General features: G+C 43.4%; 1 protein-coding gene across 5 annotated transcripts in view; it reads left to right on the top strand.

Moving 5' to 3' along the window:
* LOC117937008 (SRC kinase signaling inhibitor 1-like) overlaps positions 1–12,698 on the top strand; it is an 89,528-nt gene that overhangs the window by 65,343 nt on the left and 11,487 nt on the right. For 4 of the 5 annotated variants that reach the window (XM_034860614.1, XM_034860615.1, XM_034860612.1 and 1 more), the window contains 7 exons: positions 4,016–4,950; positions 5,929–6,018; positions 7,122–7,162; positions 7,440–7,463; positions 9,899–10,059; positions 10,809–10,984; positions 12,007–12,137. In XM_034860614.1, coding sequence (XP_034716505.1) covers positions 4,016–4,950; positions 5,929–6,018; positions 7,122–7,162; positions 7,440–7,463; positions 9,899–10,059; positions 10,809–10,984; positions 12,007–12,137 — 1,558 coding nt within the window. The remainder of the gene's footprint in view (positions 1–4,015; positions 4,951–5,928; positions 6,019–7,121; positions 7,163–7,439; positions 7,464–9,898; positions 10,060–10,808; positions 10,985–12,006; positions 12,138–12,698) is intronic. The other variant, XM_034860613.1, reaches the window with a different exon arrangement.

The raw sequence follows: 12,698 nt of genomic DNA, 5'->3' as shown, positions 1-12,698 counted from the left end.
TTTTATATAGACCTTATTGGTCCCTAATACTGTATCTGAAGTCTCTTTTATATAGACCTTAGTGGTCCCCTAATACTGGAACTGAACTAATATGAACTCATATTAATGTTATTTTAATGTTTAAAAAACTCATAAAGTGAAATTTTAATGCCATGGGACCTTTAAATGAAATCACTGTGGTCTTGGATCCACGGTCGTTGCACGGCTCCACCAATCAGCAATTTTGTTCTGGTTAAAATAAACCTTTAATCTACTGAGGTACATGTGAAAATATCCTGTCTCTCCCTGCTGTCTCTTTCTCTGCAGAGACCTTTAAAACAGTCAAATAAAATGAGAAAATCGCCCCCAAAAAACAACCACCGACGTACTTAGACAAGATTATTTTTCCCAACCCTACTGCAGGAGGTAGCGGCAATGTTATGAAAAGTAAGAGCTGTTAAAGGACTTTAAGATGTCTACTCTTTATCTTTCTTCTCCATCTCAGAACATGTTACTTCCCTCCTCTTCAGCAGCTAAATTATTATTGAAGAGACACAATAGGATTTTATCTTAATTCATCTGTCAGCTGCTGGCGGATGAAATGTGGCCAGCCTGATTAGCCTGATTAGCATGATTACTAATGTTGTATGCGTTTGGTTACAGCTGGAGCAGAATACACCATCAGCAGCGGAGAGACAGGGTGCCTGATGTCATTCAGTTTTGCAGTGTTAGTGTTTTCTGCACAAGACCTTGCATTTTGTTGCCGTCTAATTAAAGGGAGATTATGGAAATGAGAATGCGGTAATTTGAAGTGTTAGCGAATGCTTTTATAGAATATAATAAATTATAAACTAAATAAATTGCATCACAGAGAACCAGACATATGCACAATATGAATTTGCATGTAAAGCAGCTGAGACGAAGCGAGCGTTGCCGCCGGCGGGGCGTTTATTGTTGTTTTGGGGCCTTTTTTTTTCATACTCGTGTGTGAGACTGTCTATTTGCGTGATTCACAACTGCCCGCTAATGTTTTAGAGGTCAACTGTTGGTCTCTCCCATGAGGTCGGTCGCGTCTTCAGCTTGAGCTTGGCTCTAAAATCTTCCTAACGTTTTACAGCCTTATCGAACCAGCAGGCTTACCTTGAGTTTTATGTGCCTGAGGTACATTGCAAGGTGAATGTGTGTGTGTTTGTTTGTGTGTGTGTGTGTGTGTGTGTGTGTGTGTGTGTGTGTGTGTGTGGGTGTGTAGCAGGCTTACCTTGAGTTTTATGTGGTTTTATGTATGTGAGGTACATTGCAAGGTGTGTGACTAGTGTGTGTGTGTGTGTGTGTGTGTGTGTGTGTGTGTGTGTGTGTGTGTGTGTGTGTGTGTGTGTGTGTGTGTGTGTGTGTTTGTGTGTGTAGCAGGCTTACCTTGAGTTTTATGTGGTTTTATATATGTGAGGTACATTGCAAGGTGAGTGACTAGTGTGTGTGGGTGTGTGTGTGTGTGTGTGTGTGGGTGTGTAGCAGGCTTACCTTGTGTTTTATGTGGTGTTATGTATGTGAGGTAAATTGCAATGTGTGTGACTAGTGTGTGTGTGTGTGTCTGTCTGTCTGTCTGTGTGTGTGTGTGTGTGTGTGTGTTGCGTGTGCGCTTGTTTATTGAACGCCAGCCAGCCAGCAGAGGCAAGATTATTCCCTGATTGCAGCCCACAAAAGCATGAGCAGGTTGACTGAAGTCCATCCCAGCCTGGAGGACAGACTGTGGTTAGTGATGAGATTGATTGGCAGGTTTTCCCCAGCGGGGGGGGGGAAGCAAGTTTGGGACATACACTGTAATAAAAAAAAAGATGAACGACGCCTTTCCACTTCTTTCCACCATACAAAATTGATGCAAAATCTCCTAGATACAGGTGCTGCAATCTTGTAATTTTTAAGTCAGAGACTGTGAATGACAGTAGAGTATTAAAGTCCCGCCCATACCTCCGCCGGACCAATCGCAAGTCAATCCCAACTGTCAATCATGACAGTTCATCCCCTTCTCATAACATCAGATAACTAATACAAAACAAAGTGATCAGAGAAATTACCACATTAACATATCAGCATGATAAGAAGGACCTAAAATGACAGAAACCATCTTTGGGGGAAATTATCTCATGTCATCCCTCCATCCATCCATCCATCTATCTTCATCCTTCCATCCATCCATCCATCTTCACTCATCCAGCACGGGACCCCAAACATCCCTTTCCCTAGCCAAAGTAACAAACCCTGACTCAGGGATCCTGAGGTCTTCCCAGACCAGGGTGGAGATCAAATCTTTCCACCTAGTCCTGGGTCTCCTTCCTGCTGGATGTGCCTGGAACATCTCCGCAGGGAGGAGACCCAGAAACCCCCTGAACTGGCTCCTTTCAGCGCAAATGAGCAGCGTCTCTACTGCGGGTTAGTCACAGATTGAGCTTCTCACCCTGAGACGCCAGACACCCTCTTGGAAGAAAACATTTCGGCTCACTTTAGGTTCCGGGTAGAAACAAAAATTAGCTATTAACTATGCATCACCCCCTAGTTTAGACCTGCATCATGGGAGGAACCTTTCAGGAGCGTACCAGCAATAGACTTCTTGTGACTTTGGGGGGTCTTGGAGGTGGAATGAAATGTCTGTTGGGCTTAAAGTCAGAGGATGGTGTCGATGCAATGCTGTTGCTTGGATACAAGATGGAGGATGATTACACTAGAGTCATTAGTCTGCTGCGAGGCGGTCCACAGGGTGCTGTTGTAAGAGGCCCCAAGGGTTATTATCGGGAAATATTGGTTTCTCAATTTGCATTGTCTCCAGAAGATGGCTTTGTGTGTCATAAGCAATTACAGTGTTGTCGTCCTTTGTGCCTCCGCGCTGTATCTATTACTCTCGGCTGGTGTCCTCCATCACAGGGCTCTACACTCTCCTTTCTGATCGGCTCTGTTTTGCCTTTCCCCCTGACATTTTGGGATTGATGCCAAAAGATAATCCCGTCATGCTCAGTCCATCAATAAGCTATCAAGTGCAACTTAAAACGCACTTAAGGGGACAATTTAGCGTCTTTCCTGTCAATCTTGAATATATGTATTGATGTGAACTGCACTGGAAGGATTTTTAACTGACTAGTTGCCTGGTCATTTCTCACTTTCTGATAAAAAAATTAAAAAATAAAAGATTTACCAAGAAACTCATTCTGACGTCCCTATTGACTGAAAGTTAAACTAAAAACACTCTGAGAGCATGATTTAACTGAACTCTCTGCTTCAAGGTAGGAATCATGATGAGGTTTTGTACTTTTTTCACGTTTTTCTCAGTGTTTTTGAAGGAACGTAGTCGATAAGATGCAGCAAAAAGCAAACTTTACACGTGTAGTCTTCACTTGTAGCTGACTTTGTAAGTATAAAAACAAGATGATGATGCCAACATGAATAGATTAAATCTCTTACCGAAATTTACCAATAGTCCTTTTGCATTATGCTGTAAACACTGGTGAACTTTGATTGTATTCAACAACAACAAATTTACACTTTTGAATATGAAAGATCATTTTACTCAATCACATTGTAAATCATTTAATCACATTGTTTAACAGTGTCTATATCACCACCACATTCTGCCTTTATTGTAAAATGATTTGCACGCCCACCTGCTGTGCAGCTGTGGTCACTTAACCAGTCCAAACCTGTCGACTTTCTGAGTAAATTACGCTGTGCCATGTGTTCCCTAGATGTTTTTGCTGATAAATAAGAGCTGTAAGAGCAATTCAAGTTGGATTTATGACCGGCCCAAATCATCACTGTTGCAAAGCTCCATTTTAAAATGAGCTTTAATGTCATCAATAAACATCTCTTCACCCATAGAATTTGAAAATAAGGAGAAGAATCATTTAAGTTACTAGGCGGACACAACTCTATTACTCACCTATAAAGTACAGCTAAAAACACAAGCCTTTGTCCTCTTTGGACTGATTTCCTACTCTGAGATACTTGATAATAACAGTTCTATATCTGTTGTTCTTTTATTCATGGACAGAGGGAGATGGTGTATGCTCCTCAGGACTCTCCGCCCAACCGCCGCCTCAGCAACCCGCCCATGTCTTCTCAGCATTCATCTTGCTCTGCCTCCCCTCAGGGCTCACCGTCCCGCGCCCGCCTCCTCTACAGCGGCGGCAGGCCTTCTTCCTATGCCGGGCCGCCCCACCACACCCACTCCCTGCCGCACCCGCACTCCCAGTCCCAGTCCCACCACTCCTCTCCCCACCAGCAGCCGCAGCTCCACCAGCCCCATCACGCCCAGCAGGCCTTCTGCTCCTCCTCCAGCGCCATCCTGGAGCGCAGGGACGTGAAGCCCGATGATGAAGTAGGGGGGTCCAGGAGCATGGTGCTGCTGCGGGGAGACGAACGCGGGGGAGGTGGGATCTACGCAGACCCCTACTCTCTGGGCCCAGACACAAGCCGGCTAAGTCTCGCTGGAGGTCCTCACTCGCCTCTCCCAGCCAGAGCAGACCCCTATGGCTCCTTATACCGCCGGGGAGGGGGAGGGGGCGGAGGTGGTGGTGCTGGATCGATGCGATCACTCACCTCCTACACAGCGGCCGCTTTACAAGGAGAGCTGATGGAAAGCGGGGCTCTCTACAGACCAGGGGGGCCGCTTTATAACGACGCCTACGCTGCGTCTATGTTGGCCATGGGGCTGCGGGTGCCTCCACCTTCCTCCCCACAGAAGATACCCGACATGAGGGAGTCCTACGGGGGCACCATGCCCGGTCGGGGCTCCCCAGGGAGGCAGAGTTTGCGAAGGGACTCGGTGACGTCCTCCGTGTTTGGGGACAGCCCCAAAGCTCGGGGCCAGGGCTCAGGGTTAGGACTCACCTCAGAGCAGCTCTGCCTGATGGCCGGTCCCGGAGGGGAGGGAGGGAGTGCCGGAGGCTTCGGCTCACCTCTGCTGGGAAATGAAACAGAGACCCGGTAGGACATTTTTCTCTATATCTCAACCCATATTGCTGCATCATGCATTATGTAACTCACATAATTATGACTGTGATGTGCAAATTTAACTTATCTGTACTGCAGTATACTTTAACAATGTACAGTATAAGTTTAGCAGTCTTTACTGCTGAGTAAGTCTGTTGACAGTTTTCACTGTAAGGGGGGGGTGCTGAACGCTGACGTAGGTGTCACCTTAATTCTGAGCCGGAGGTAACTGGTGCCATGTTAGCTGTAGCCAAAATAGCTGCACAAGCTGCCATGATACCAGTTTACTAACTACCAGTTAGCAAGCTAGTCAGCCTAGTCATTCACTTGGACAACATATTCACAGTTTGTTCATCCAATATCTTTTTTTGTAGAGCAGTGTGTACTCCAGCAGAGCAGGGTTATAGCATATTGGATGGTGTGACACAGTTGATTTGACGGCATTTGCTGTTGGTCAAAGGTACAAGTGGTGAGACAGCTCGGCGTGCATTAACTTCACTGATCTTTGCAAATCTGTTGAAATTAATAGATTTCCCACTGAATTGTATGAATGCTTAGCTTAAGCGCTTCTATAAGCAATGAAGTAATTAGAGTAAAACTATATATATATATATATATATATATATATATATATATATATATATATATATATATATGATTTTCCAGAAGTGATCAATAATAAAAACAGGAAGTTATTATTAATCTGTGGACACAGAACTTTACAGAATGTTCTGCAGGTTTTTAATTTTAAGGATAATTTCACGGTTAAGAAAAGATCTGACGTCTCTGTTTGGGTCTGTTGATTAGTCATTAACGGTTTTATCAATAAAACCATTAGTCTTGAAGCAGGGATGAAATAATATTAGTACCACACTTCCTTTCTACTGCTTACGATGGGGTTTAAAAGGGGAACATCGGAGGAGCACTGGGAGAGTGTTATAGTATTTATTATGCAGTTATGTTTTATATCAGGGAGCGTATGGAGGCCATGGAGAAGCAGATAGCAAGCCTGACCGGGCTGCTGCAGAGAGTACTGAGCAGAGCGCCTGAGGCAGACAGCCCGTAAGACACACACACACATACACACACACACACACACACACACACACACACACACTTTATATAGAGGACAGACACATTTGCCACAACACACATAAAAGTTGAAAGCGTTCAGAAACCAATCCTACTACTATTTTCCATATATATTCCTATGCACTTAACTTTGGTCCAAACACGTAGTTCAACACTATGCTAGAAAGATATTACAATAAATACTTTTTTGTTTTAGCTTGATATTAAAATTTGTGAAACAGCAACTTTCAGTGATGTAGTAAATTGATTAGGATTCATGTCGAAGTCTTAATTTACTACTAGGGTTTGAAAGAGACTATGTTGTGCAGGGCTGACAAGTCACGCTTGAGACCCTCGCAATTCACACTTTTCACTTTTCACATGTCCGTTCTTACGCAGTTAAAATAAATATATAACTGAAAATATTGCTGTGGAGTGACAGATAATTTAGTACACATCATACTGTATGAGTTGTTGAATCACCGAAGGTGTCCTAATAGATAGATAGGTACTTTATTGGTAACCAAGGGAAAATCAAGATATGACAAACAGTTTGAGAAGCGCAATGGATTTCTGCACAAAACGTACCTTTGATCAGATCAAATGTGAAGTAGTTTGCACATTACTGTACTGGAAAAGTCATCTTACACATTGACGATGGGCACTTTCACCTTTAACACATTGAGTTCCTCATACTCAAAATGTAATTAAAAAAAAATGCTGCAACAGACGACGTTGGACTCCTTTCGGATGAATCCGGATGTGTTGGAAGTGCCAAAAAAGAAGGGACAATTAACCAGATAATGCTGTAAAAAACATTTTGGTGCAGGTAAATTTAAAAGTTACGTTAACCAGTTCATATACACAGAAACAAGTGTTTTGAGCCATATGCCACTGTTGATCATGTAGGGAATAGTGAACCACCATTTTTTAGACTTATCCACACACAAACTAGAAGGTACATTCTGAAAACGCTGCATTCTGCGAACAGCACTTAAGTTTTCCCACGTTTCCCACCACGTATCAACAGGTTCTCAGTAGCTCAGTTAAAAGTGAGTTCTGGCTGTGAGTAGTTTAACGCTTGCCTCTTCCAGGGAGAAGATTGAGTCAGCCAGTGACTGCTCAGGAACTGACAGTAAGTGCTCACTACCCAACACAAAAAAAGACAAATATTTCCCATCACTGCCTGTCACTGCTTCTCGCTGCTGCATGCTTGATAGCCACATAAATTGGCTCTTCTTTCTCTCAAAGAGCTGCTGCTCTCTGCCTAGTTCTTACAGTGCCTCTTAAGTGATTGTAATGGCTGACTCTGCAAGCTTCTTCAAACTGTGTGCGTGTGTGTGTGTGTGTGTGTGTGTGTGTGTGTTGGCTCTCTGCTGCTGTGTAACTGGTGCTCATGCTTCTTGTTTTAGCTGGACGAACTAAAAAAAAGAAAGGTAGCTATGTGTTCCTGAAGTGTCTGGTACCCGTTCCCTCGTCTACACCTCCTCTGTGGTCTTCATTTGGATCCCTGTTTGCTTCCTAAAACGTCTCTATGTGTGTTGCCCTGAAGGATTTACCTCCCTCTCCGCTGGTGTCCTTCACTTTCCTCTTGTTTCCTGTTTGTTTTAGAGTTATAATTTGAGTTGCATTAATTCCAAAACAAAAAACATGTTGTTTTGAGTGTTTTTTCCCCCTCTGACTGAGTTATTTTTAGTAGCCAGACATGAACCATGTTCAGAGGGCTTAGTGAGCATTTTAACATTTGGGTTGCTGTGTGCACAACTCTTCAATAATGAAATATGCAGGCATGGGGAGTAACCAAAAACATGGAGCGGAGTTTTGTAATGAGAATACATAAAAAAAGTAACTGTAATCTGGAAAAGTTAAACACAAAAGTGGCCAATAATAATGGTATTTCACTAATATTTTTAGGTCCCATATTTTAAAAAGTGTCTTTGTTTATGAAGCAGGTTGTGGTGCACTCAAACACTCAATTCACAGAGGAATACACACAGTCTGTATTTAGAAACTGTGCCTATAAACGAGCCGTCAGCACTTCCTGTACCGTTGTGATGTCACAACTATACCACAGTTGGTAGAAAGTGCCGTTTGCAGTCATTGCAGAGACACCAAAAGCGCAAATCAGAGCAGACTGGGTTTTTTTTGGGAGGGGGTCTTAAAGAGACAGGCGGGAATACTGAGTGTTTTAGGGTCAATAAAGGTTCAGTCAGACATTGTGAAACAAAATGTGTTTAATAATAAGTTCATTTGATATTGCGCCTTCTCCAGACAAAGTCACAAAGCTCTTCACACCTAATATTAAAGCATGTAAACATGTTTTGGTAGAAACCACAAGTACAATTATGACCCTGAAAAGGAGAATAGCATTCAAGATGAACATCACAGTACAGTGCAAGTTATGCCCATATTTGGGTTTGAGGTCATTTGAAAGTCACTAAGTAATTAAGTCACTGTAAAAACTGATGCTTGGATTAGGTTACTGACTACATAGTCAGTAGTAGTAATTGGTTCAGAATACATGTTTAAAGTAACCCTATAAAACTTTTTCAACCACACAAATGCTGATGTGACTGCATGTGGTGAAAGCTTAATAAGAGCAAAACTGATGTCTTTAGATGAAGTGTTCAGTCTCAGCTGCTGTTCAGTCAGTTTTGAAGTTTCCAAGTAAAATGAATGTTCTTTCTTCTCCTCTGATGTAATGTAATATCTGATCTAATTCCAAGTTATAGACAACCCTGGATGTTTTGAATCTGTCATCAACTAAAAAATTGACTTTTCTTTTGTAGCTTCATTTGATAAACATTTATTTCTTTGATAATTCCAGTGAAGACAGATCAGTCCCCTGGCTGCAGCTCTTAATGTTTCTATCTTTCTCCTGTTAAGATCTGATAATTATCTATCTGCCAGAATGAAAAAAAAGTGTCTATTTTAAGTGTATATTTTAGTCAAATTGACTCAAACTGTCTGAGTCGACTACTTTTGTGCTTAACGTTAAAATCAGGACATTCCTCTCATTTGCCTGAGCTGCAGAAAGTCATTCGGGTTTTAACCCCTGCTTCAGTCAGACGCTCCTCTAAAGGTCTCTAGAATAATATTTAAACACAGTGTCTGCAGACTTCCTGGTTACAGTTTCTAGGACGCACTCTGCAGCTAACGTGGGAAGTCGTCACGTTGTCGGCAGTGAGGTGTTCGGGATGGATTCCTTTCATCGTGTGTTTCAGGAGTCTAGACTTGAAAGTGGATCTAAAATGCAACTCTTCAATCTGCTATCGATTGATTGTCTCGTAGTTATTTCCCCTTTGTCTCGTTTATGCATGATGCGTGTGACTCAACACCCTAATTACTGTCAGAGCATTCATCGTCATTTCAAAGGAATTATCTGAGTCGGAAAGACTCGTCTGTTTGGGCTGTCGGGGGACTCTTTTATAATGAGAAACTTGGATCTAGTGGAAATGCTGTTTTTCACCACTGATCCGGTTTGTCCCTGAGGCCTTCCCATGCTGTTCATCATTGTTAAGTCTGCGTAAGACTGTAATCTCGACCCTTGACCTACAGCACAGATAGAAGTTGTCCTGAATTGCTGCTGCTGGAACAGCCAATATTCTTTCATCGAGTCAGAAAATAGTTTTTTGGGGTCACGAGAGACAAACTGTTTGCGGATTTGTCTCCGAAAGAGTGAAGGATTCTCCCGTGCTCTACAGTGTGGACGCTTCTTTCATTTATTCTCTCAGGCATTCATTGAAAAGCTTTGATTAGCTAAACATGTTTTGGGACAACTTCTATTAGTTGTGCTGTGCTGTGAAGGAACCCCAAAACAAAGCTGAGAGAACTGAGAGAAGAGTTTAAAATCCTGCTTTTCGTTGGGCAGCTCTGACACCGTCTGCTCCTTTGGCCCTGATGCCACCTCCACCCTCGGGGCCCAACCAGCCCGTCACAGTGTCCCGTCTGCAGATGCAGCTCCACCTACAAGGCCTGCAGCAGAACACCAACGCACTGCGCAAACAACTGTCGCAGCTACGCAACATCCAGGTGTGTGTGTGTGTGCAGAGTTGCGTAGGGGAATGGTCTTTAAAACCAACAAAAGAAGATTAATTTAGTATATTTGTGACTGGAGTTTGTGCATGTGCAGCTTATATGTACATATGCTTAGTTGCTATGTTCATGAGGTCTTGATTCAGCTTAGTCGCAATTTTGAAGGTGATTCTATTCTATTGAGTTATAGTACACCGAGAGATATTTCTAATATTTTGTCCACCCTCTTTGTATCAGAGAAGGCAAAATGACAGGAGCACATCTCTGTATAATGCAATGCAGTTCAACAGCAAGACAAATCCCAACACCTTTCTTTATAACCTTGCTTTTAAGTAGTTTCTTGTCACTTTAAAAAAAAAAAAACATTTTAAGATTTGTTGAATGCAACTTTATATGTAGCACATTGAGCTGTATCATATGTATTTAGGGTGCTATGTTTGCGTAAGGAAGGGCATCCAATACAAATATCCAAATCAAAACATCAGATTTCCATTATAAAAAGAGTGAACCTTAACAGGGGCAGCTGAGAGAAGGAAGTGCTTATTTTAATACTATTACTATTATAGTTAATCAACACTTCTAAAACAGAACAAATTATCAACAAAAACAACTAAATTTCACATTACAACCTTTATAAAAGTAGGAAATATGACAGGGCAGCTGTTTTTACAGCGCTCTAACTACAGTACAGTGTAAACTGCAGCTGAATGACAGGTAAACTAATCCGCATGTCTCGGGTGTCGCAGCTGGAGAACCAGGACTCTGTCTTGTCCCTGCTGAGGCAAACGGAGTCGGAGCTGAGCCTCATGATGCTGGACGCCATGCGGACCCAGGAGGACCCGCTCCAGAGACAGCGCCTCCTTGTGGAGGAGGAGAGACTCAAGTACCTGAACCAGGAGGAGCTGCTCATCCAGCAGCTGCAGTGAGTCCAGAGCACCATCCATTTATTTAACAAGCTAGGGTTGTCCCAGCCAGCATTTTTTATTTTTTTTATTTTTTGGAGGCATTTTAAGCCATTATTATATAGGACAGCTGAAGATGTGAAAGGGGGGGGGGGGGGGGGGGGGGGGCGGTACATGCAGCAGGTCCGAGTTGAACCCACTGCAACAAGGATTGAGGCCTCTATACATGGAGTGCACGCTCCATCAGGTGAATTACCCAGGTGCCCCCCATCAGCTTTCTTTGGCCCCCGATCAGATTTTTGACGTTTTCATTTCCAGGATTGTTTAGGTGCCGCCCGAAATCTTCTGGATATTCCATAATTTTTGGCCAGATCTCCGTCTCCTTCCTCTTTCTTTGTGTTTACGTTTTAACCTCCGGTGGATTTCTGAGGACTATGGTTACCTGTTCCTCAGATCTCTGCATGGTAAATCCAGACCGCTAGCTAGACTATCTGTCCAATCTGAGGACTATGGTTACCTGGTCCTCAGATCTCTGCAGGGTAAATCCAGACAGCTAGCTAGACTATCTGTCCAATCTGAGGACTATGGTTACCTGGTCCTCAGGTCTCTGCAGGGTAAATCCAGACAGCTAGCTAGACTATCTGTCCAATCTGAGGACTATGGTTACCTGGTCCTCAGATCTCTGCAGGGTAAATCCAGACAGCTAGCTAGACTATCTGTCCAAGACTGTTTTGCAGAGGCACCATGGCTCCGTCCGGCACTTAGCCCCGCCCAAGACGATTGTGATTGGTTTAAAGAAATGCCGATAAACCAGAGCATGTTTTTCTCCGATCCCGGAATGCTGTGTGGACTAGCCAGACCCTCTTTCACAGCGCTGTGGAGGAAGGTCTGGCAAAGCGAGACCACCCAATCTGTTAAAAAATGCCCACATCTGCTCCAATCTGATACTTCCTGATCCGATCGAGACCTCCATTCAACAAGCACAATAAATAGCTCTTGTACTGGTGTAGAGGAGTGAATCTGTGAACCTGGTCCTCATCAGTGATCTGGAGAATTCGGTGGAGGAGCTGCAGAGGAACTCGTCGGTCAATCACGGCCTGGTGACGGAGCAGGACGTGGAGCAGAAGAGCAAAGAGCTGAGAAAGCTGGGAGAGACGCTCACTGAGCTCAAAAGTAAGTGTTACTGCCTCGTGCGTGTGTTTGGAGATCGCTGTGATCTTTGATGCTGTAGACTCAGAAGCTTTTCCCGCCTGTCTCGGCGCTTTCAACCTTAAATTGCATCCAATTTAAGAGAAGCTGGTCTCAAAAAGTCCAACTCCTGCCTGGCTTACTCTCACTTTCCTGCCCCGCTGTTTTCACCACCACTGCAGCCTTATTTCATACAATAATAATGACATATTGTCAACGTGTCATTAAAAGACAAAACCAACAGTAAATGTATCTGCTTTTTTTCACAGCCTAATATAACGTTCCACTTGCAGCACAAACAACAACATGAAAGGGAGAAAGTGTCAACCAGAGGAGGCCTAAAAACACTTAGAAAAGATTTAAAACATCCTCCTTCTTTCACCAACATGTCCATCTTATGTCTCTAAAAAAGCTTGATCCGGAATAGTGACATTGATACATTTTAGGCACTTATTCTTTGTGGCTTCCACTGGGACATGTTTGTGCGTTGCTAGCTGGCCTCCCACACCTCCCCCATCTCTTCTTGTGGGGGGGGGGGGGGGGGGG

The sequence above is a fragment of the Etheostoma cragini genome, chromosome 21 (assembly GCF_013103735.1).
Source record: "Etheostoma cragini isolate CJK2018 chromosome 21, CSU_Ecrag_1.0, whole genome shotgun sequence".
NCBI classification, from domain to species: domain Eukaryota; kingdom Metazoa; phylum Chordata; class Actinopteri; order Perciformes; family Percidae; genus Etheostoma; species Etheostoma cragini.
This window is presented reverse-complemented; position numbering and strand designations above follow the sequence as displayed.